The sequence below is a fragment of the Oreochromis niloticus genome, linkage group LG5 (assembly GCF_001858045.2).
Source record: "Oreochromis niloticus isolate F11D_XX linkage group LG5, O_niloticus_UMD_NMBU, whole genome shotgun sequence".
Taxonomy (NCBI): Eukaryota; Metazoa; Chordata; class Actinopteri; order Cichliformes; family Cichlidae; genus Oreochromis; species Oreochromis niloticus.
Window position 1 is genome coordinate 13,266,077 of NC_031970.2, and position 26,674 is coordinate 13,292,750.

General features: G+C 38.6%; 1 protein-coding gene across 1 annotated transcript in view; it reads right to left on the bottom strand.

Moving 5' to 3' along the window:
- The window catches only part of rspo4 (R-spondin 4), a 40,322-nt gene that overhangs the window by 6,925 nt on the left and 6,723 nt on the right, over positions 1-26,674 (bottom strand). The window contains exons 2-5 of the mRNA XM_019359139.2: positions 25,318-25,482; positions 17,148-17,336; positions 16,078-16,215; positions 11,591-11,797 (exon numbers count right to left, since the gene is read on the bottom strand). Coding sequence (XP_019214684.1) covers positions 11,591-11,797; positions 16,078-16,215; positions 17,148-17,336; positions 25,318-25,396 — 613 coding nt within the window. The 5' untranslated portion in view covers positions 25,397-25,482. The remainder of the gene's footprint in view (positions 1-11,590; positions 11,798-16,077; positions 16,216-17,147; positions 17,337-25,317; positions 25,483-26,674) is intronic.

Here is a 26,674-nt window from a genome sequence, read left to right on the forward strand (position 1 = left end):
TTCATCTTCGTAGGTTAGTTACATATTGACGCTCACACTTTGTTTTTACTGATATTTCTGTCACATCAACAGCTAAAGTGATGAAAAGAACGTTTAATACTGTGTGCTCTCACCCCCCCACTGCTGTCATCTGCCCCTCATTAGTAATAAGACCTTATCCTCACAGATTGGGCTTTTTAAATCCGCACTGTCTCTTCTCCTTATATTCTTCTTAAAACTCAATTCCTCAATTCTTCTTTTCCCTCTCCATGCACTTCTTCTCTCCTTTCCCCCCCCTGACATCTCTTCATTTTTGAAATCTGTCCTTCATTAGTGCTGTCACAAAGTGTTTCATTTTGGAAGCTGTGTTGATGACTGAGAATAAGGGCAGATTGTCCCAAAAATGCCTCTGTACTATCTATGTGTCTACATTATACACACTAGCAAATTCTTAAACTGAAACCCTCTGGTGACTGTTAAAACGTGCATATGAACATGCACGCGTTACATTTGAATTTATGTGAGTAATAATGGTGTAAGTTCACAATCCAGACTTGATTACTTTTCTTTTAATAATTACAGATTCTATAAATCTTGGTAAGCTAGGTAGGTTAAAGGTTAAATTGACTGAATCAGCTGACTTGGAATAGTTTGCATGCGAGCTTGTTTCTGTTGCTGAAATGTTTTTATTTTTTTCCATCCATAACTCGAAATTTCAAGTTAATACGTGAACATTTTGAGAAAATAACTTAAAAATTTGATGTAGGTATATAAAAATTTCCAGTTAATAAACTAATATGTTGAGATATAATAACTTGAAATCAGGAACTGCTGTGAAGTTACATCATGTCCTTGCTTCAGACGGTGGAAGGCATCAGCTACCAGTGCTACAGCTGCAAGGTCATGAATGAACGAACTGCTGATTGCTTTCAGCGTGCTGCCACAAATGATGAAATCCTTGTGCTACTAGCTGAACCGTGTGGCGTTGTTATCAATACAACAGCAATTTGTTCATGTTTACTATACATTGTTAGCTCACTGATGCGATTTTGAGTGTGCCTGTACATCCGTTTCTGGGTAACAAGGAAATGATGTAATTCATGGAAGAAAATAACTCAAACTATGAGCATTATAGTAAAGTCTGAAAAATACATTTACTTTTTGGATCTGGGATAGTTTTATGTTATGGATAAGAGTGTGTCCATCAACTCTACACTGAGTAAACTCACAGCCATACATGATTACACAACAGGATTAGTCCAGAGTAACTATCATTATCCTGGACCCCACATCTTGTTTTCTCACTGTGCTCCCACACTTAAAGAAAGACCTTTTGGTTGTAGCTCTGCGAGAAAAATCACTACTTGCCACATTTATCCAGACTGTATGTATGGAAGTACCCAGATAATGCAGGGTGTACCACTCCATTACTATTCCTCTGCTTCTGCAGAGCTTGGACATCATCTCTGTTGCTGTGAAGTGTTTACCTTTGACTATAATTACTGTGGATTATTTATTTATTCTTCCAATATTACAAACAAAAATTGCACTTCCTTTTATTTCCTCCCTGACTTTTAGCACGCAGAGCTGAGTCAAGGTGCTTTCTGTGTGAGTATCTCAGATCTTTTGATCTATCATTTTAATGGTTGCTTAGTTTTAAGCTATCTTGTCTGTTGCTTTGTAAAGTACAGGATCAGCTGCAACCTGTGATGTGTGCATCACAACCCGATTCCTGCAAGCGCGGAACCCTCAGCCACACACACCTTGACCACATATGTGAGTTGTAGGCAGAAACTGGTCTTCTCCAAGTAAAAAAATCTTTATATGCAACAGTGTTCACCCTTTTTCTCCTGCTCTAGGTGTTTCTTCTCTCTCTCTCTCTCACACACACACACACACACACACACACACACACACACACACACACACACACACACACACACACACACACACACACACACAAGTAAAAATGGAGACAGAGAACCACATGTGTTGAAGCTGGTATGTCATGAGAGTGAAATATCTCCCAGCCATCTTAACTGAATCAAGCATAGTGCTGGAAAACTCCCCTGCTCATCCCATAACAATCTGACCACAGGAAGACTACAAACACACACGCAAACATAAACGCTCACATTCACAGTGCGTGTGCAGACACAGAAATACAAATGTTGCCCTGGTGATTATTCTACTGAATTCCATCTTTGCACTAAAACCATGACATTAAAATGTGCGACCACATCACAAACTCTTTTGGAGAATTTCTCCACTTTTATGTTAAACAATGAAAACAGACATCAAACTCTTACATGTGTCGCCAGTAAACTGTTGACCTGAACGCACCAAGCCAAACCTTCCGAATGTCTCCGCTTCATATGGGAATTTTTACACTACAGTTTTTGGGCACAGTTTCTTGGTTGTTTTCCCAAATTGACAGACTTCTCTATGAAAAATACCAGATTGGATTTATTAGTGATGATATCATCAGAGCACAGACTGCTAAATATTGATTTTGTGCGTTAGTGTAAAATAAAGTATACTTTCTTCTTCTTCTTCTTCTTTTTTTGTAATTACAGATTTTTAAAAGGTTGCATAAAAAATGTTTTGTCATTTATTTATTGGAATGTGTACCCTTGAAATGACTGTAGTTGGTCTAAACTTCCCGTGTTGGGCTCTGGGTCATTAATCAAACAACCTAATTTTGATGAAAGTGGCAGCGCCGAGCTGAGATTCTTTTTTTAGCCAAACCACTAAAACGAAGCGATTTTATTCACAAGATGTTTACCATCAATGTGGAACACAAGAAAAACATGTCAGTTCATTTTAGAATTTTAGTTTTGTGAAGTGATGACAATCTATTCTGCCATTTTGGTATGAACACTCATTTGTGAGTGAGGCACAATGATCTTGTTTACTTCGGGTCTGTAAGACTATGTACCAGCAGGGGTGAGGAAAATGTGTAGTGGCCATTTAAATCCAGATATCATCTCAGTGAGATGTGGCCATATCTCAAAGGGCTCACATTTACTAAACAAGGATAAAAAGATCAAATGTTATGGTTTTATGCTCTTGAGCCTGTACTGACTCCTTGCACAACTCGGTTATAAGCAGAACCACATGTTGTGAAAGAAAAAAGAAGCACATACATCAGCATAATGGATGACAAATCAGCATGGAGCCCTTTTGGGTGTGCACACATCATCAGAATAGTGAAACCAACTAACACGTACAAGCGGTACAGCTGAGCGATGACACAGGTTACTTAAAAAATAGACGTTTCCATGCTTGAATTATGGTCGAAAATATCTATGAGGAACATTTTTGACTGGAGCTTCACTGAGACTGGTGAGTGTCCAGTCTGTTAGGAAGATTCCAGTGGTGACAGTGGTAGAACAGTATTACTGCATGACTTTGTATGATTGTGAAAAGGAATGCTTTAGCTTTAAATTCCTCACCAGATGGAGGGTTGGATAACTATCCAATGTTAGCTCAGTCTACAAGTGGTATGTGGAACGTAAACATGGTCCAATCAAATGCAGTCACGCCAAACAAAGGAATAAACTCAAAATGAGACAGCAAATAGGAACATCCATCCATCCATCCAAAATGAATCACAGAATCAATCTCGGGGACTATGACTGCTTAAACCATAGCTTAAACAGCTATGCTAAGCTAGAGAAAAACAGCAAACCACTCTGTCGTCTAATCCACAGCTTCCACATACAAACCTCCTACCCTATAGCAAAAATAGGGAAATACAGCTACTGCCAAATGTCACGAAATGTGACATATTAGTTTAAAGCATGCTTATCAATCCAGTCTGTATACCAAAGTACACTGAAAGCTTGAGTAAAAGTTGAACATCAGGTACAGTGAGAACAATTGCGTGTGAAGGTAGCTTTAACTTTCAGGCACATCGCGGAGGATGTCGTGCAGGAAACTGTAGATCCTTAAGGACAAGAGATGCCTGCTAGTTGCAAAATTAGTACTGAAGCGGAACATTGGGGCATCTTTGATACATTCACTGTATACAAGGACCACCTGTGCAGCACACTAGATGTCCAAATTCTCAATAATCTTATAAAGATGTTAGAAAAGTACATTGAAATTGGTTGAATCCAGCCAAATTGAATCAGTCACACTAACACAAAACCTCATGAAAATGTTTGGAAACCACCTAAGAACACACTTTTTTCATCTCTGCCCACAGACTGAAGGGCAGTCTGAAAGAATGCAAGAAAATTTCATTACTTGCTTTCTTCACTTTCTGCCTTTAAAAATGCTTTAAAGACATCTAAGAAATGAAAGTGAGAGAACAAGAGACACTGTGCAGCAAACTTACTCCTTAAAAAGTACCTGTTGTCCAGGGTTTAGCTGCCCCGAGGCTACCTCTGCACTGTGTTCAATGTGCATTAACTTAATACATGTGGTACTTGGAAAAAAGCACTTTAGCTCACTGTCTGTGTTGGGTTACACTGCAACTTTACCCAGATCCATATGTTATGGGATGAGAGGGCACACTGAGTTCTGTACTGTACAGACCAAAGTAGCAGTGTTTGAAACTGAAATCTAAAATAACTCCCTCTGAGTGAGGATGGTATACCATTCGACGCATCATAGCTATAATTTTCCCTTTATCCTCAAAAAATGAGAGAAAAAACAAACTGAACGTCTGACAATTTAAATACTTATAAAAGCCTACGGAAGTATATTCTCAAGTGTGTTTGGCTGAAGGTAAAATCACACATTGCTTCAAAACACGTGTAAAGTAAGAAACATGATCGGCATGTGTGAAATTTCATGATGAGGCTGCTAAAAAAACATCACATAAACAAGCCCTACTTTCCATTTTAACAAATATAATTATCTAATCTGAGAGGTGTAATAATACCAAACTGAAACTAAGGATTAGCCATATAATAATTTTGCCTTTCATTTGACAGCGGCTGACAGGATGTTTGTGGTCTTTTTGCCGTCTTACTTGCATCACAATTAGCCGAATTCTCTTGTTGTGCCAGACCAGTAAATGAGCTCACATCCTGATATAAAATGATCTGGATAATATCCCTGTGTCGCCTCAAAAGTCCCTAAATAAATGTCACACATGGTCCCTATTAATTGACAGTGGGCCCAGTCCAGAACATGTCTCTTGTCAACATCATGGAGTAGAAAAAAATTTCATTCTGTAAGCGAGCAAACGAGTTATAGATGGGGTCAGCAAACGGTAGGATGAACTCCAGTGCAGTAAAATGTTGCATATATCTGTGGCTGCAGGAGCAAAATGTGCAGTGAATAAAGAATGTGGGGGTCAAACCTCTAAAACTCATAAAGCTAAGCCTTAATGTAATTTTAATAAGTGGCTAATATGAAAAGTCACTCCTGTGCAGTTGTCGTGAAAGGGTAAATTAGCCACAGAGACAGAAAGCCACAGGGATCTGCAGGGACTGCAGAAACGGCAGATTTTTGCACTTTGGCAGTCTTCTGGAGAAATGCCTGTGTTAAATGCATTGGTGATCCATCAAATTTTGGTGAAATTACTGTCATCTATAGCTAAAACCAGAACTGGCAGTGGTCTTCCAAAAAACCCACCAGTGTCCTTGCTCATGTGTTCACAAATCAAATCAGCACAAATCTGTTTTTTACTGTTAGTACCGTAGGATATGGATAAAGTACACACACTTGCTTATCCCAGTTAATCCCAGCCCTGTTCTCTGAATTATTTTATTATATTGTGTTTTAATGTGTTTTGCATTGTGTTTTGAACTTGTCGTTGGCTAGGTAGCTGTAGCGTGCAGAGCCACGAGTGGTCTGTGGGACTGTACCGAGCCTGTACTTGATTTGTGTTGCTTTAAGTACATTAAAAACTGAAGTACAGCTGCAGTTGTATTCTCTTACTAAAAGGAATCCCTTGAGTGAATCAAGGTTTGCTTTATTTTTTACCATTTAGAGGGAAAAAGTAATGACCAATCAAAAAGCCATGAGGGACTACAGTTTTGCATTATGACTTTTATCCATTCATTTCCACTTTGGTTTTATAATTATGTAAAGTACTGCAGCACTGATGGAAAAATAATGAGAAATGGACCTTTGACAGGGAAGTTCAACCACAGTTGTTTTTGTCTGTTGTAATACAGATGCAAGACAGATGCATGCTGCTGGACTTCAACCATAGATGTTTCCTTCCAGTTTACATTTGCATTGCACTGCATCATAAAACACTAGCTATGCAGCCACTTTCAATTTTACAGCAGAGGAAATACATTAAGGCCTAAATAGGGGCTATACTGCTGTTCTCCCTTTTTAAATGCAAGCTGAGTAAATCAGTCTGACTTTGGGAGATTATCACCACCATAAATACAATTTAATGTTTTCATACTAATGGCAAACATGTGTCTGTAGCCACAAAGCCATTTCACAAATACATACATGCAGACCAAACTTATGGAAAGATTGTTTGAGTTATCGACATGCGGATGGAATACAGATAATCACACAGCTTGTGATTTGATTTTCCCCCCTCACTCATGCAGGTTAGGGTTACAGCCAGCTGATTTTTGGTCGCTTAGTTTACGAGTTGATGCAAAAATGCACAAAAATACCTCGACTATTTTTGGTTTCTTAAATCTCAGAAGTGGTTAAATCCTGGTTAATTGAAGCACCCACACATAATCCACACTTTGACTGGGGAATGTGTTCAATTAAGTGATAAGTAAAAACTCAAGGTGTACTTTTAGTGCTTTAGGTGTTTGTGAAGTACTGACATGATTATCTCTATGTAGTACTTGGATCATCTAGCCTCATTTTTGTCACATACATTTAAGTTCATGAATATTTGGACAATAAAACACTGTTTTGTAATTTAGCCTCTGTGCACTACCACAGCTGATTTGAAATCGTGGCGATCGTGGCTCAAGAGGTGGCAGTTCGTCTTGTCATCGGAAGGTTGCCGGTTCGAGCCCCGGCTTGGACAGTCTCGGTCGTTGTGTCCTTGGGCAAGACACTTCACCCGTTGCCTACTGGTGGTGGTCAGAGGGTTCGGTGGTGCCAGTGTCCGGCAGCCTCACCTCTGTCAGTGCGTCCCAGGGCAGCTGTGGCTACAATGTAGCTTGCCATCACCAGTGTGTGAATGGGTGGATGACTGAATGTGTAAAGCGCTTTGGGGTCCTTAGGGACCAAGTAAAGCGCTATACAAATACAGGCCACTTACCATTTGAAATCAGACAATCAAGATGTTTCACAGGCTCAAAAGTAAGTGGACAAACTAACGTATTAATATAAGGTCTGCTTTTAATACTTGATTTGGTTAAAAACTTGGTTGGGAATCTCTTGCAGTTACTGACTGCCTAAAACCCATGCACATCACTATGTACATGCCCTTGATATGCTCTGCAGGCCTTTAGTGTAACTGCCTCAGGTCTGCAATTCTGCAAGAATTCTGAAAGCATGCTCTATAGAACCACAGCTTTTGGCCATGCAAGAATGATCAATTTCCTTACCTAGAGAAACTCTTTGGTTGCTTTTGGAATATGCTTTGGGTCATTATCCATTTGCACTGTGAAGCACGGTCAGATCAGTTTTGCAGTTCTGTTTGAATGAATCTGAGCAGAGAGTATAGCCCTGTACAGTTCAAAATCCAGCAGTCACATGAACAATGGACAGTAGTGATCTGTCCTAACACTGACAGACGTAAGGAAATGAGGAACTATCTTTGCAAATGGGTGTAATTCTTATATAAATAATAATAAAAAATAAATAAAATAGCTGTAATTACAGTAACTGTAGTTAACACAGTTACTGCAATACTTTGTTAACTCTGATTTGAAACTGAAAGTGTCTTCAGTCACATATGGACTGTTTCAAAAACGCTGTAATGGTATACAGAGAGAAAATTACAAGAAATGTCCAAATACGTAATGATTGTAAAAATAATATAACTGCATATTTAGTTAATGTTCTCACAACTGAAAGCACTGACAATAAATACAAGACTGAGAATATTAGAGCATTAGTTTAGTTAACAGCCTCACATTAACCACAGAAATTCCAAGCTTTCTGTTTTTAATGGTGAGCTTATTACATTAAGTTACAAATTATTAGTATTTGTTTAAAAAAAACCCTCAACATTAAAGATGCATTAATTTGTCATACAAGTTCATGTTTGCTCTTTGCACACATTAAACGTGGAATCACAAAAGCACAACTATAACTGATCTTAAGGGGCTTTCAGACTAAAGTCAAATAACAGCAGCACTGGAAGCCGTGCTTCACAAGGAGACACCCTGACGGGGGAGATCTGCCTAAGTTATCTCTATAGTTATTTTATTTTGTTTGAGCTTTTTTCTTCGCCATGGCAGTGTCAGTCACTCTGTGTTTGAACATGTTCTGTCTCAGACCTTGGGCACTACAGTTAATGCTGATAAGTCAATAAGAAAAAGAATGAAAAGCGACAGAATGGTCTAGCCAACACATTTTCTGACAACGTAACATCCTAACTGCCTATGTCAGATGTTTCTAAATTGCCAGGAAAAGGAGTAACATATCCTCGTTAGCCCATGACAGTTTGCTGCCTTTGGTGAAAACAGAGGGGAGAGCAGGGTTGGGAGACGAGACCCACGTCCTTCCCCATCATCTGAAAACAATAAGACAACATGAAACTGGGCATTAAAAGACTAGAGCTGTCTAATCTGGGACAACGGAGGAATGCTAGGGAGATGCCACAGCACTCTTTTATCCCAGATGTGTGCTATTAGGTCCAGGAGCTTGATCCCTGCTCCAGACTCTGCTGGATCAGATTTCTTCCTCTGCTAATGCCACCGGACGTACGATCTGACAATGATAATGATAATTACTTCAAATGACATCTTCCATTGTGGAAGAAATGGAAAATACACAGGCATGCGCACAGGCACACTAAAATTTGCAGCTCTAAACAGAAATTAGTGTTGGCTTAGAAAACTTAAGCCCAATGCATGTGCATTGTTTTTGATTTGCTGTCTTTATTGAACTTTTTCACAGCTTCAAGTGTTGATTGTACAAGAAGGAGAAATTATGCGACAAGAAAAACAGTCACAACAACAACTTGTTTTTTACGGGAGGGCAGAAACTGTTGCCAAGTTTGGTTCATAATGTTTTGGATATGAACCATTCATAGAAGAGCCAGGGACTGACTCCAGTACAATAGTTCTGATCAAGGCCCAAGAACAAGGGACCAAATGCAGTTTTAACGAGTAGTGACAGCATTTGCACAACGCAGGAGTTCCAAAATATTTATTTATTTTTTTAAGCTTTGCAGTGGAGTCTATTTTCAGGTTCCCTTGGACTCTCATAAACAAAAACACATGATGAGCTTTAAGCCCTGGGCGTCATCATCGGTCTATCTCCACACCAAATTCAAGAGGTTCAATATCCCTGGGTGGAAGCAGCCTGAACGTATAAACCTCTGATGTAGCTGAGGATGTGTGATGTTTTAAGATGTAATCTTGCTGCGGTGGGGTCAAGATAAAGAAACACAAGCACAATTTTAGCCACAGGGAGCAGAGCGAGTTGGACATACTAGAGGTTCTCACTTTTATCTATGTTATGTTAAAGAGAAATCCTCAATAACAATTGTCCAGCCCAAAAGAAGAAAAACAATTCTCCAAACTGACGTATGTTTACATTAATGGAACAAACCCTTCTAGCCACTCACTTCTAGCTATCAGAAGCAACAGAGCAAGTCCAGCAACTTAGGCACAAAATGATCCGATTTTTCAAGATGTTCGCTATTTGTTGTCCATTTCCTACAGACACTTGAACATTAATCATATTCTTAAAAAGCTAACCACGACGATGTTTAATCAGAAAACCAATATTTTGTCATTCGTAAGATTGGGCGCACATTAGAGACAAATTATGGTGTCATGTTGATAAACACATAAGATTAAAAAAGGATTATTGGTGATCTTCTAAAGAAAAATCATCGTGAAGGAATGCTTTTGTGTTTTATGGTTAGAGAAACGCCATGAAACCCCAAAATTAGCTACAGCTAATTATAATGTAAATAAATAATTAAAAGCAAGCTTTTGATAAGAATAAGTTCATAATGATTGAGTTATCATGATCAAGATGAAATAAAGGTTGTTCCTACATACAATTATGGTTAAAAAAAAAAAAAGGTACACCCTATTTAAACATTAAGGTTTTACATATCAGAACATAACAAAATAATCTGGTCCTTAGTAGGTTTGCAAATGTAAATACAACCTAAGATAAATAAAAACATGACATATTTATTTAACAGAAACTAAGCCAACTAACTGGAGAAGCAGTGTGTGCAAAAAAACCTCTGTACTGCTTCCATAGAAATTAAGAGGTTAAGGAGGGGCCAGGTTTTGCTAGTCAAATACAGTTGATTAACTGATCGTTGATTAACTGAACTGTGGCCAAATGCGGGAAGGGTTATAAAGCTATTTCAAAACAATCTGAAAGACATTATTCTGCATTGATAAAGTGGAAAACATTTAAGACAGGCGCCAATCTTCCCAGGAGTGGATGCTCCAGCAAATTAACTCCAATGACACTGTAGTGCTCAGAGAAACAGCAAAAATCCCAAGAGCTACACCTCAAAAGAAAGAATTCGCGTGTCGTGATGACCCAGCCAAAGCCTAGACCTCAACTCAATTGAAATGCTGCACTGGGACCTTAAGAGAGTTGTGGATGAACCAGTGCCTGCAGCTTTGTAAACAAGAGTAGACCAGAATGATGTGAGAAACGATAAAGTCATACAGTAAGCAAATACAGTACTTGAATTTACTTCAAGTCATTGCTGCCACAGGTGGTTCTACAAGCTATTGAATCGTAGCGTGTAAATTTTTCACACAATGATTTTTTTATGTCACAATCTAATATTTCCGACAGACATATTCTGATTAAATTTGATTTTACCATGAATGTAAATCACATATATTTAGCCTAGGTTCACTATTAATTCCCTAGTGGTGCACACCTGTCCCGCAGAGCCTCTGAAAACTTGCTATTTGGGCCCAACTCACGGTTAAAGAACCACTGCAATAACTTGCAAAACCCTGACCACGACACTGACTTCAGCATTAATCAAAGACAGTGCCCTGTACAAATTAAGGCTTTATTGTATCCACTTAGACTCTTCTAAGCAATGCAAATAAAAAACACTGAATCTTTAAATTAACTTTTGCTTCCATTCAGCCCCACTACATATGCTCCATAGCTGTCCCTTTCATTCTACATCCCTAGATTATGTTCCAGGGACAAGAAAACTAGTACAGTCTGTCTACAAGTGTTAATTAGAAGTAGCACATGTTGGAATATTTTATAGGGTTCATTCTCCCCCACTTGGCATTATAAAGTGCACAAGTGTGTCAACAACACAGAACAGAACACAATACCAAACACCACAGGGAATTCCACATGTTGGCAGTCCCACATAATAAATAAAGCAGCTAAATGATCAGTGGCATCCGACTTATTAGAAGCAGATGATAGAATCTGTTGTTGTTTTTTAAACCCATTAACCGCTAAATCTTTCAGCCCTCAGTGCACCTACTGTTTGCACCTGTAATTGCCATCCTTCTTACTGGTTCGTATCCTTCCTCACCTGTGGTACACTTTTTTTTCATCCTGCACCTCTGTGTCTCGCTGTGAGGTGGGCAGATTGGTGCTGTTTTATCGTCAGGCGTTTTCCCGGTCTGGCCACCCACCCGAGTCCTCGTCTGCTTACCCCACCTGAAACCACAGGTGACGCCATCCCGGTGACAGACGCTCCACTCGCTCCACTCTCCCAGTGGAGCTAGGACACAGTTTTCTAATGGAGGAAAGAGAAAAACCTCATCAAAAAGAGTGTTTTAATACAAAACAGACTGTAATTGTCAGTACCAATACAGTAAAAATAATGGCACCAGCGAAGGGTCTGACAGTGATTTCATCCCAATATCTAACAGCAGCCTAACCCGTAGAGGTCTGTGTGTCTCTTCGTAGATATTCTTCCCCAGCCGATCTCTGACCAACCATCAAACCCGTCATGCTGACTGATGTTACAAACAGTGTAACGATGTTATGGCTTCTATAGCGCTTTCGTGTTTGTCACATGTGTTGAGGGTGAACCTGCTCTCGTATGTGGAAAGCACAGTGCACCAGTGGTGGACCTGCCAATTCTGGTATTCTATAGCAATTGCCACTTGGGTTCCACAGTGCCAGGCAACTGTCTGTTTCTAGAGTCTGTTTCTAATTTTTTGGTCAGAGACATTCACACTTGTGGTCTGCCGAGGACATTTTGTAGCTTTGGCAGTAATTATTCTGTTCTTCCTTGCATAAAGGAGCAGATACCGGTCCTTCTGATGGGTTAAGCGTCTTCTATGGCCCTGTCCAGCTCTATTAGAGCAACTGCCTGTCTCCTGGATCTGCTGGGTGATAAAGCAGACCTTCTGGCAATGGTACTTACTGAAGTACCTTCCCGGAGGAGCTGGATTACCTATGATTAGCTGTACCTGGGGCCCAGGTACCACTTTATGCTACCAATAGTGATACTGACCTAGCCAAATGCAAAACTAGTGAAAAAACAGTCAGAAAAGATGAGGGGGAAATATGTCAGCGGTCTCCACCTGTAAAACCTGAGGGTTGTCTCACTGTTGCCCCTCTAGTGAACCTGTTGTCAATTTCATTAACACCAAAGCAGCTTAAAAGCTGCTACTTAACTGACCTGATCAATATTACAGAAGTTTAACTGACTTGATGCTATACTCTGATCAAAATGTGTTCCTTTAATTTTTTTGAGCAGTTTATGGGCGATCGTGGCTCAAGAGTTGGGAGTTCGCCTTGTAATCGGAAGGTTGCCGGTTTGAGCCCTGGCTCGGTCAGTCTCGGTCGTTGTGTCCTTGGGCAAGACACTTCACCCGTTGCCTACTGGTGGTGGTCAGAGGGCCCGGTGGCGCCAGTGTCCGGCAGCCTCGCCTCTGTCAGTGCGCCCCAGGGTGGCTGTGGCTACAATGTAGCTTACCATCACCAGTGTGTGAATGGGTGGATGACTGAATGTGTAAAGCGCTTTGGGGTCCTTAGGGACTAGTAAGGCGCTATACAAATACAGGCCATTTACCATATTAAGACTAACGTTTTATTTCAGACCCCTTACAAACACGTTGCTATAATCAAAGGTAGATGAATGCTAGATGAAGAGTTACTACAGTGGACATTACAGTTGCAGTAACTGGCTGAATGGTGAGTGATGTCACCCACAAAATCAGCTGCTGCAAAATTTTCCAGACAGACCACAAAGGAAAATCGGTAACCTTGGCCAAAACGGAGCAACAATTGGAAATCATTATCATTATCACTGTCAGATTTGAAATAAAGAGATTTCCAGAGACTGTTTTCTGCAGTTGCTTGAGGTGTGTACCTACAGTCAGACATGAAACCCTAACACTGATATGAAAAACAGATGTGGTCTCGATGCCAAGAAACAACAGTAGCTGCAGATGGTGTCTGTAGAAGGCAGAGGAATATCGACCAGTGTCAAAGGATGAGTGAGTTCAACAATACATCTCACTTAGTCAGAAGGCAGAGATGATACACAATGAGATATGAAGATAAATTCTAAAACCTCTTTGAAGACCTTTAATATGAATCGTGTGTTGCATTCTGGTTTGACTCCATCAAAAAGTATTTAACTGGGAAATGAATGGGATGAGAAAGAAAGGGAGTAGAGGAGTGTAAGACATGTTCCAGAGGAAGGCAGATTTACTACTAAATGTAGCAGTCATGCTGTCATCTTCATTTAATGTGATAAACACTTTTGAAATTTTGTTAATGCCACATCCTTTGCATGTGAAACAAAAGGTACAGGTCAAATTCAGTTTAGCAAAACTATTAGGCAAATTTCAGTGAGATAAAACTCCCGCAAACCACAGATAATCAAATACTCAATCACTCACACATGAAACACAGTAGAGATGTGGCCACAGAGCCAGAGAGGTAGATAAAAGGAGATGAGCTTGCAAGAACAGGCCTGCTGTTGATTAAACCTTTCAGATTAGTTTCACTGATGTGTCCATTGTGAAGCAGACTCTCATTTGTTATAGCTGGAGTCAGGAAAGCTTTAGTTAATACACTTCATACAGTAAGTTAGAACAAGAAATAAGATAGGAAACAATGTTTATTTTATTTGTACTGCTTAAGAGGTTTTCAGTGAAAAGTAAAAATGCCACACTCAAAAGGGTTGTAGCGAAAGTGAAATTCATTTGCAATTTAATTTTTAATTTTGTTTGTAATTTTAAAAGCAGGCTTGGAGACAATAGTAAATCAATGTTCATGTTTGTTAGAAATAGTATTAGAAACACATACCTTCTAACTAGTACTTAGTAAATGTAATAAAATACAAGAATTTTACTAACGAAATATGAAACACAGTCGTCTTGGATAGTCTGTACCACATAGAGTCCAAGTAGTAGTGGACCTAGTAATAGCTAGTCAATGTATGGATGCATTCTGCCCTGAATCCAGTGTGAGAGGAAGGTGAAATGCCTGCCTAGAAGCAGAGGAAGCCCTAATACAAATGTGGAAAGACAGATATTATAGTGAATGGGACTGCAAACAATGGCTCGTGTCCCAGGGAGCAATCCTTCAAATCAACCCTTTAAACTAGCTTTGTACACTGGAGACCGCTCTTAGAGAGTGAAGGAACTCACTCTAAATTGGTGAGATCAAAGCTGTTACTACAATTTATTTTTTTACATGAAGCAATAGCTTTTTAAAGGATGCTACCTACCTAATGTCAATAACACTGCTAATAGGATTTTAGTCAGGGTGCAGTGGGGAGAGAGGGTGAATGGGTCATGTCACGTGTTCAAAATATTGAGGATGACAACAAAACAACGAAGTCCAGAAGAGCTTGGTCAAACAATTGATTTTAATGAACACACGCAGCGTGGGGAGATGTACACTGCAACATCAGCTGTAGATCTCCGCCCAAAAATACACAAGACAATCGTTTTATAGCATCAGGGTTTGTTTTCTGACGGCCCCTCATACGTCATCACATTCACGAGTTTCAAAACCACAAATGTTCTGTTAGCAACTTTTAAGGTGTCAGGTGTCTTCCTGTAGCTCGCCTTCGCTCGCTTATCTCAGAACATCAGCAGCATGTCTTAAGGCACACTGTCCCTTGTGCAGACACAATTTTGCAGTTGCAAGCTTTTACAAAATATCATTTGAACCTTCGCCTACCCCTGAGTCTAACTGCTGTGTAAGTGTGTGTATGTGTGTGTGTCGACCTTAAATGCTCTCTCATCTCACCCGTTGCACTTCTGACCTTTCACCAAAACAGAGGCTCATCCTTATATGTTTAATAACCTAACTGAAACTATATATATGTAATATGTTGAATAAATGTTTTAATCAAGAACCACTACTAAAAGCTTAATCAAAAGATATAAATGAATAAAAGATAATAATGAATAACCTGGTTATTCAAACAGCATCATCCAAACAGCTCCTCAAAATAACTTACACTCACCCCCTGCTTTAGTTTCACTTTCGCAAGCACGCTCTGCAAAAGCATGCGTTTCCTGTCAGGACTTCGGCATGAGCTATACACAGAGTTGAGCCTTTCTTTTATAACCCAACCTAATCAACACATACACACTTAAGATTATAAAAGCATTCAAAAGCATTTAAGATTATAAATTCAACTCAACAGTTTAAAGTGGTTATCACTGCACCTGTAATAAAGGTTAATATGATGCCAGTATGTTTAAACATCTGAATACAATATCAATGCTGTAGATTATGTTATTAATGCAATGGTAATGATGATGATTATGAACAATAGCAGCAAAATATTTCCCTGGTCTCCACAGTCACCAATGTATTTCAGAGGTTATGTAGAAAAAGACAACCATTCACTCTCAACATTCATTCATTTATTAGTTAATGCTATATTACTATATATTATTATACTATATTAATCCTTATTCCGTTTTCTAGAGGCCATTATCTATAATCAAGTCAAGATACATTTTTCTCAGCATCACAAACAGAGAGACAAGGGATTTGACATATTAAGTTACAAATTATATCAAAAATGTAACTTACCGAGGCAGTCTGTCTGGTGGGGACGAGTTTCCTCTGGGCAGTGGGTCAGACACTTGCCTTTGTAAAGCTGGAAGCCAGGCTTACACTTGGTGCAGAAGTCCCGGCTGAAACATTGCTCACAGTCTGAAGAACGGCACTCTGAGAGGAAACAGATGATCACACACAATGTAGAGTACTTGGGTATTTTTCCTTTCTAAATGAAAAAGTCCATTTTTCACCTGGTCACACATATTTTCATTTTAGCTGACAGGGTGAACACAGTAATTAAAAAGCTGAATTTGTCCGCTGAGAGAAAAGCTGCTGAAAACTAAAGGTGAAAAAGAGAGTAGCATCTTTGCTTGCTGAATATCATATATTTCTCACTGAAACATGCAACCATGTCAGGAAAGGCAGTAACAGTGAAAACCAATTCACTTTCAGAGAGGTGATTTGCAATTTGGTTTAGTCTTGTTTGCCTTAAGCAGAACATGTTCTTCTGTGTGTTTGACAGCTACAGATTGTTCACTACGTGCATCCAACAAAAACAAACTTTGTGCTGATGACGTTTTGACCTGCCAAGCAACTGATTTGTTGTATCTGAAATCTTTATATATTAATATTAGAAGTCACGGTTCGCAGTGCAGTGACGGCAGATTGTTTGCTCTTTCACTGTTTCTCTGAGAGCAAATCAGAAAAGATTTTAATATTACATTTTGTGTTAGGGTTAAGGGGAGTCAGTGATAGTAAATATGTTTGGAAAAGAAATATAGTGAACTATTGTGGAATCTTTGATTTTCCCAGTAAATGAGACAGAAACTATGTGCTGTTGGGTAAAGTTTTCTTTTCTTTTATTAGGACAGCATGTTTCTGGAAAGAATTAAGCAAGGTGCATCTTGAAAAGAAAGAGAAAAAAGAAGTGGTCTGGGACTGCAGACTCTGTGTATGCTTACTGTCGGTTGTTATTCATTATTTCAGACCTCAAGACAGTTAAGTCATACGTGCTAATGTGAGTATGACTATCGGCAAATATTTAGTCACAGTCAGAGATCTCTGCAGGGGAAAGAACCCTTTTTTGTAAAAAAAAAACGCACTCATGCAGCGGTTGACATCCTTTCCTCTCTGTCCGTAGTGTCCTGCAGGGCAGGCGTGGAGACAAGTTCCATGATGAGATATCCCCTCCCTCTGCAGGAACAGGAAGAGTCGCTCTGGGCAACGCACGCAGCCGTTGTCCCGGGAACACTCCAAACAGCTCCGACAGTCCTCTGATGTTTCTCTCTGAGCTGCAGGAGACAATAAGAAGAAGATTAAGCCAGAGCTGCATTCAGGAGAGGAGTTATTAAAGTAAAAGTAGAGGGGGGAGAGAGTAACGAATAAATAGAAAGTGATCAAATAAAAGCCAGGAAGGGAGAGGATGAGGAAGGAAAGGAGACACCACAAATCCTCAAGATACCAAGAGAATTTCGGGAAAGATCCACTGCTGAAAATCAACACATTACCAGGAACTCTATAAAAATCATACATCAAAGCGTTACAGTATTTCACTCCATCAAATAGCTGTAGTAATTGCTTTTGTAATGGCACACACTTCTTTATGAGGTTCAGTATCTTTGATATTTCTTATTTTGCTGCCTTGTTAGCTCGAATAGAGCACAGTGTGATGCTGTGTCTGTATGGACTTTTAGCTAGCCCCTTACATGTACATTACCAGGTGCGCAATGGGAGTTGTGTCCTGACAAAGCTTACATGTCACTCTGACGATGCACTTCTGATGACTTGATAGTCTAACACTTTCTTGGTATGAGTAGCTCTTTAGAAACCGTAGGTATCTGATAATGAGTAGGCTTACGTTTAGTAAGAAATATTCTTTATTTGACATGAAAACAGCACCAATGCTCTTTTTGTTCATCGTGGACTCCCTGCTACTGCAGAGATTACAGACTGAAGCACTGATAAGTAACTCAACTTATAACTTATAATGACTAATAGTGGGATTTTTCTTTCATAATAATTAAATTTAGCTTTACAACATTTTAATAAATATATTATTATCACATATTATTAAGTGATATATATCAACAAAGAGATTAAAATATCCCAAAAATGTAATATGTACAGTAACAGTGAGCTATAGTATGACAGTCAAGCTTAGATCTAAGCCAAGGTAAGTCTTATATTATAACAAAAGCAAGTGGCTATATCTGCTTCCAGGTACAGAGAAGACTCGACAAACAAAGAAGGAATGCTTTCAATCCATTGGGGATAAGGAGGGATATGGAAAGACAAGCAAGGTAGGATGGAAATTTGGATTGAGTCTGCAGAGGAAGTGAGCAGCAGGCAGCGAGCGTGCGTGAGTCTGAGCAATCGCACTCTGATCCTTGTGGGTCACTACATTCACCTTGTTATGTGTGGCTGTGGTTTAGGATATGTGTGTTTCTGTGCAAAAGTGAAACCTGTCTTAAAAAGTTTTAAAAAACCCAAATCGTGTTATTCATTCATAGATAAAGGTCACAGGAGATCATGTAACTTCAAGGCAACTATGAAAACATTTAATCATGTATAGTCTTGTTTACTTTCTCATTCAGTTTGGATCTTTTTTGACTGTCAGATCAAGAGTTACTAACAGATTTTTAACAGTTTTTTCTTATAATCACTCAATGGTTGGACCTGGCGTTTTAAGCTTTTTTGTGCATAATTATCTTTAGTTTTTAAATTTTGGTTTTCTTTGGATTGCAAATTGGTGAAATTCAGTTTTCTTTTCAGTTCTGAGCTTTAGTTACTGATTCGGGGGTTGTATTTAGTTAGTTCCCCTTTCGGTTTCCATTCTGTTCCTCCTTCTGTCTCATCTGTATTTGTTTCCTCATCACTGTCCCATGCCTCACTCTCAATATTTCTGTCTGTTTTCTTTAGTTACTTCCTGTGTTTACTTTGAGGTTTAGTTTTCCTTCATGGGATGTGCAGCTTTTCTTCTTGTTCCTGCTTTGATTGTCTTTAGTTGTGTTTTGGTCCCTAGCTGTTTCCTCTTTCCTTATTTCCTCTTCTGTATATATCAGTCTTTTAGTGTTGTCCACATTAGTGTGGGTTCCCCTTTGCTTTGCTTTTCCTGTGGGCTTTTTTTCTGGATTAACAGATTTCTTGAATAGGTGTCCTGTTATCTGTTGGACTTTGGACTTGATTTTCCTTGAACAAAAAGTTTTAAAACTTGTTTCATGACACAAATGCATCACATGGGAATGTTCTTTTCATTTTTAATGGCTACTGATGAAAATAATTTCTTTTTTGGAGAGCTCAGTGATTTTAGATGGGAAGCAGTGAAACTAGTTGGAAAAACGTGTCCTGTGAACTTTCATCTTTCAAGAAAGGGCAAAGACTTCATTTTAGAGCTTCCTTTAATCATTAGGACTAGGATTTTTTTTTAAGTGAAATAGGAAAGTAAAACGATTAGTTAAAAAGCTCAGAAGCATTTGAAAAGTGAACTACATCATGAAAAGTTTAAAAAATAATTTTTTTGTATGTATGTATGTTCTCATACATATGAAATTTGTAACTGCACCTGATACCATAAAAAGACATTTTGTGACAAACTATCAGTCTATTAATGGCATAAGTCCAGTCCAAAATAAGCTGTTCCTCTCACGTCTATCAATAGTCCATTTATGACTATAGACTTTATAAGAAGAGTGATCCAGCACCTGTTTGCAATCTGCTGTTTTGAAGGCACTTTATTCATTGTATCTGTCACCATCTTTAATTTTTAGAAACAGAGCTCACCATATCTGAATGAGCTAAATTAATGCATTCACACTATTATCGTTAGTTATTACTAATCTCTGGCACTCTTCCATTGTGTGTCTTTGGTCCTCCCATCACCCTCAGCATCTCGTGGCAGATGACACGTTCTGCATGAGGTTCCTGCTAAAAGAGTTTTTCCTTCCCACAGTCGCCTAGTGTTTGCTCACAGGGGACTCACAGGGGTATCAAGTGCCTGGAGGTGACTTTGGTTGTGAACTGAATATAATTGCACTGCAAAGATATACGAGATACATGGATTAGCAAATAAGGATAACTTGTCTTAACCAACATATAAATAAAACAATGGAATTTCATTCACCAAAATTTGAGCAGAATGCAAAATGTTTGAGTAGGCTTTTGTACGATTAATTGCTTATAACACAATGCCTTGTTAAATACGAAATAAATGTAATTGCCATCAACAAAAATATATTTTAAAAAATATGGAATTACATTACAATTGCTAATTAAATCCTAGAAACTCCAATATGCTCTTTTTAGTGAAAAGGTATATGTAAATTGTGTCATTCAATCTTATGGGAATTCCTGAATTTGGTTGGCTTGACTCAGCAAAGCCGACAAATTTGAAACGCACACCACTGAGGGCAGGATGAATTATAAGGACCTCTTAGTGTGTCTAGACAGCTCAGTTTTTGTTGTGGTTTTGATTTGTTCTTGGTTCTCTTGTTTGAATTTGCACCACTCTCTGTCTGAAAATGGTGTCAATATACATGACTCTGAACAACTTCAGTCCCCTCATGCCTTCAGCCTCTTAGCCACACTAAGTCAGGCAAAAGAACACCTTCTTAGTGCAGTATCTAAATATACTTTTTATATCCAGTAACCCGAGACTCCTGTAATATATTTATACAAGCACATTTTTTTCAACCGGAGTAGAAAACATCAACATTATTGATTATTACATATATATTTCACCTATGAAAACATCTTTAGCTCTACATGACTCTACTGCTTTGGTAAAACATTTTTATAAAAACACTAAATAAAATGTATTAGGTTCTACTCCTTTGGAAAGGTAGTTAAAATTTCTGGTGTTGAAGATTCGTTTTCAAGTGATCTTAGCAGAGTTACTAAAGAGAACAGACCGTTTTCAACTCCAGTGCAGAGTGGAACAGAGCAGATTTCCCCAGAATAACTCAGTGATCCATTTGGGTTTTGAGACCCACTGAGCTCTCAGCTCATTGTCTGTAAACAGTTCTCTACACATATGCTATCGATCTGCAGGCTTAAGGGACTTACAGAGGAGCGGCAGGTTAAGGTAGCATAAAACGCTGAACTTTGACCTCGTATGGGATTGCCCTGGGTTTTTAACAAGCACCAGGTGTAACAAGATCTGTTGGGGTTTCAGGGAAAGATGTTAACATTTTGGAAAGAGCTTACACCCTAAAACATAATTCACAAAACTAGAGTATTTAAGGAAAGTGAAGGCATAAAGATCACTGAACTAAGTTTAAATAGGAAAAATAATTAAACAATATTGTATAATGATTTTGAAGCTAACAAGTTCTCCAACTTATCATATCCATATGAGCAGTTTCTTCCTGATGTCTGAAATTTTAGCTTGCAGCTGAGTTGACATATGATGCTGTTTGTTTGTGTGTAAGTTAAGAACTTTTAAAAAATGCAATGAACCCTGTAATAAAAATCTATGTTGTGTTGGCATGATTTTAAAATTTCTTTACATGGTATATGTAATCTAGTTAAATAACCCAATCAAAAAACAACAACAAACAAATCCTGGTTATGCTATAAGTTTATATATTTAAGTGAAAATGATCACATTTATTTTAAGATATTCTTAACAGGAACAGATATGTTTCAAAAGTGCTCCATAATTTAAATGGCCTGTATTTGTGTAGCGCTTTTACTAGTCCCTATGGTCCCCAAAGCGCTTTACACTACATTCAGTCATCCACCCATTCACACGCAGGTGATGGCAAGCTACAGTGTAGCCACAGCTGCCCTGGGGCGCACTGACAGAGGCGAGGCTGCCGCACACTGGTGCCACCGGGCCATCTGATCACCACCAGTAGGCAACGAGTGAAGTGTCTTGCCCAAGGACACAAAGACCGAGACTGACCGAGCCAGGGCTCGAACCGCCAACCTTCCGATTACAAGACAAACTGCCAACTCTTGAGCCACGATCGCCCCCAATCATGTGTATATTAACAAGAAAAAGGTGGAGTCGCACACTAAAAAAACACAAGCTGTAGGGTTGCTACCGTCATGTCCCAATGTCCAGACACTTGACAGCAGCAGAGTTAAAAATGTGTTGCAATTTAACATCTTTTTCACCTCTTGATCTCCCAGCTTGTGTTACATTTTCATCATCTTTCTACTAGCTTTAAATGTTGTTATGGAGCCCCTGGAGATCTGGAAAACCTTTGTCTTGTGCGCTTCACTACACATAAGGTGTTTGCACAACATTATTGATTTGAGTGCATAAAACTGTTACCTTATGTAACATTATGAGCTCTGCATGATGGTCCTGATAGGCTGTTTGTATTCTGATGCAGCTTTGTTTTTAATTGTTTTTATGTTAACTATTATAAATAGGAAATATAAATGTAGATTTTTCTCTTTATATGTTATACTTGTTTTGATTACTGTCTGTTTTCAGTGCAATGATGCAATGTTCTTCATCTTCTATGCTGTTTCAGAGAAGGTTGCTCAATAATTAGTCTGAATTTTCTTGCAGATGTAGCAGCAATTGCTTAATATTGACTGATGATTTCATGTTTACTGCTGCTACACACAGGGGCATTGATTCAGTAGTTTTCTAAAACATAATGCTCTTTTTTTTTTTCAATTTCCGAGTGCTCGTTTTTAAAGATTTTGACTCTTTAAAATTCTTTGACTTTATTCTTTACCTTATGTTTTCCCAAAAGGCAAAATCAATTAGCCAAAATTGTTGGTGAACAGACATGGATGACTAGTAGCATCCAAGTGGCAGTCTTAGAAAGTTAAACATAAAGCCAGACCAATAACTATCAAAGAAGTCTGTGCTTTATATAGTATTTGCATATTTTTTGGTGCTGCTATTAATGCACATTTAAAGAGGTTTGGACCTCTGCAGCTACTGCACCATGCCCTTCAGAAAGCCTGCTCTGTAATGTTACGTGGTCTGCCACTTCACGGCTGAGTTGCTGTGGTTCCTAAATGCTTCCACTTTCCCATAATGTCACTTAGAGTCTGAGAGAAGAAATTTCATAAACTGACTTGTTGCAATGATGGCATCCTATCAGAGTACCAAACTCATTTTTTAGCAACAATTTGTAAAGGCAGACTTGGTGCTCATTTTTATACACCTGTAATAATCGTTAATGTGTAGCCAGTGAGAAAAGTACTAACTACTTTCAAAGTTCCCAGTGCCATTGCTAAAGTATAAAATATAAAACATTGGGTAAACATAGATGCAGTCAAAATGAACTTACTTCTGTAACACCTGTGCCCACAAAGTCTTTATTTTAAGAAATACAGATAGACCTGGTAGATGCAGACAGGTAATGATTTCACTAAAACTCAGTGTGCCGCTCAAAATAAGCTCAAGTCATCCAAACTAAAATGGTACTTTACTTCATTACACATTACAGACTTGGACGATGTTAATGTGTCTCATAATAATGGTGCAGTTCTTACTTATTTTGGAAGTTGTTATGCTGTCATATTAAGTCTTTTGAGTGTGTGAGAGGAGTAGGTGGAAGCATTTTTCTACAATTTGCTGTTGGTTTTTTTTCCCATTGAGTGTTTTTTTTTTTTTACCACGGTCAGTCATAAACAGTTACGAGTGCACATGAATACTAATAGAGTGAGGGATAATTGCAGGAGAAAAAAGAGCAAACAAGGAATGAAGAGAAAAGACAGATTCAAATTAAGCTGCTTTCGGCTGCTCCCTAATTCACAAGTGGTCGTCCCAGCGGGTAGCCCCTCATGTTTGATTTGACAGATTTTTACGTGGGATGCCCTCCCTTTCCTGACACAACCCCCGAGGAATTTGTGCCTCCTCCCGGGAAGGAAAAATCAAATGACAGCATAAATCTCTGTGGTAAAAAGAGATGAATGCTGACAGCAGGTCAAGCAGTCATTCCAACAGCTAGCATTTAACCCTTTAGACCTATAAATGCAATCCAACATTAACCTGTTCTAAGGTATTAGCATCAAATGTCATCCAGTATGAAATGTTCAGCTCGTATAATGTATTATTTTTTAAGTAGGCGTTTTTATAAGTCATTATAACTTGCACATTTTATAGGCTATCTTCTAATGTGTTTGGTTAATATTCTCTTGCCTCATTTGGGAAACATTAAGGATTAAAGATTCCACTTTAGGACTTGCATGAAGTTGTTTACATATACTGTACAGTAGTAGCCATTTTGTGGCAATGATTTAATCCAGTTTTAAATGTGAAACTTGATAAAAATGACAAAATAATAAATTATTCATGTATCATGTTACCATCTACGTGCGTCCAATACCATCACATGTTTATCATAAGCACATGACAGAATTAAGATTTTGAAAATGTCTCTCGTTCTTTTAATTTGCCTTTTCACAACCTGAATTGGATGTGCATAAACCTGAGTGAGTGTTAGTGGCAACTGATGGCTTTATGAAGCCCCTATAATTATTATCTTAACACCTGACCTCTAGGCGGGTGATGGGGGCAGAGAGAAAAATGTTACAAGCCAGAATGATGGTCTAATTGAGACCGGATCCCCCTCTATTAGTCTCAGATTTCTTAGGAAATACCAGACACCGGTGAGCATGAGGGTTACCACAAACCTGTGTGGCTGTGGTCTGGACTGTTTTCAGAGGGATTGGACAAGAAAGTCATTAGAGACAAATCTGGATCTGGAGATAATTCCCAAACACTGTGACTATATGCTGGTACAGAGTTTAACAAGAAAAGACATGCTAGTTTATACACTGAATACTGAGGAAATAAAGTAATTCGGGGAAATAAAAAGTGATTCTTATTTATTAGTAATAATCTGTATACAATAAGTTCTGTAGAATGTTTCTGAAATACTTGTTTTGTGGGTTTCTGGAGTAATTAACAGAAAAATGGATCTTTCTTTGTTAATTAGACCAGATAAATATCATTATGATGATGATAAAGTTATATGAGAGCTGTATAAACAAGAACTGCAACCTAAGCTTCTTTAATTGACACCTGCTCTCTGGTGTAAGCATGTCTTAAATGATGATGATGATGATGAATAAATATTTGTATTTGCAGTGAGATGTAACCTTTTTTCAGAAATTAAGCTGTCTGCCTCGTTATGTTTTTAAAATAATGCACAGGTATCTCCAGTTGGTTCCTGTTTTGTTGTACATGTGGAACATAAGTTCATTTGTTAAGAAAGTGGGAAAAAAATGAAACTGCAGTAAGTCCTGTTGTAGTGTTATCATGCTAACAGCCTCTTTGTGGTCTTTTCATGGTGTACTCACCACTTTGCTTCTGCATGATGCCGGACCCCATCCTGATCACTTCACATAACAAGGACATCACAAGGAGTGGCAAATGCATCTGGGCTGCTGGTAAGCACCCGTTTCAGCGCCGGGTTGCGGACATCTGCAAAGACTCCAGGGGTTTCAGTTGAAAATATAGTTCCACTGTGAGGCACAGAAAGAAACGAGAATAGAAAGGGGCAAAGACTCAGGGTTTAAAAGACGTAGGGGTGGATGGAGATGAAGGGAAGAAGATAAACGTGAGGGACCAAAGCAGAAATAAGAATGAGTGCTGAAGTGAGAGAAGAGAGGAAACACAAGGAAAAAAATCCTTTTGCTCTTTGTTCTGTTTCGCAGAGATGATTTAGGGCTGAGATGAGGAGACAGGCAGCCATAGACAACAAAGAAGAGCACAGCAGAGGGACGGATAGGTGGTGAAGAAAGCAGAGAGGTTTGTCTGCTTCCTCAGACTGGCAGATTGGAGGGAAAACTCTACATTTAACTACCACTGTCAAATTTGCGATAAACGAGCTCCACTTATCCCACAACCATCTTTAACCCTTTAAGGCTGCACTCTCAGCCCTAAGTGGTTCCATATTTCCAGCTTGATCTTTAGCCTCCTCCTCCTGGCTCAGTCTATTGTTGTTCAATCTCTTCTTTTTATTATCCCTGTTTATTATTTTTTGTGTGCAAGTACTGGGCAGCTTTGTTTTCTATGGCAAAGTCAGTAAACTTAATTTGACCACCCTGAAAGAAAAAAAGCAGCTGGAAACAGCAGAGCTCAGACTCTAAAATTTGATTATAGGCTGGCACGTTTTGGCAATTGATTTGTTGTCCCTGTTTGGGTAAGTAGTCAGGTAAGTGGGCAAGGGCAAGGCAAACTCATCTCTTTGGTTGACCACAAACCTCAGTCGCTGGGAATTTGTTTTGATTATACAAATATATGATCAAATACATCACTACACCCATTTTTGTTTTGACATGGACAAAGTCTGTCTGATTTGGTAGGTTTTTAATTTAATATAAAATATATACTCCACCATTTGGATTTCAGGATGTTTTAACAGCAAGTCAGTCCTGGTCAAAATTACTGCACTAGTTGCTAATATGTTTGGCATCAACAAGTTTTGCAACTTACACATACAAAACATAATGCAGTCTTTCAAAACATGCTTCCTTTTTTCTAATTATTGGTGTAAAATGTTATAATAATATGGCATTAAGAGACACTGTCACCATAAAAATGATTAATTTGTTTTCTAGATGTAGACTAGAAAGAATGGCTTATTTTATTTAATACACATTTATATTTCACAATATTAAGCCCTTCTAAAAAAGAAACGAAAAAATCCCACTG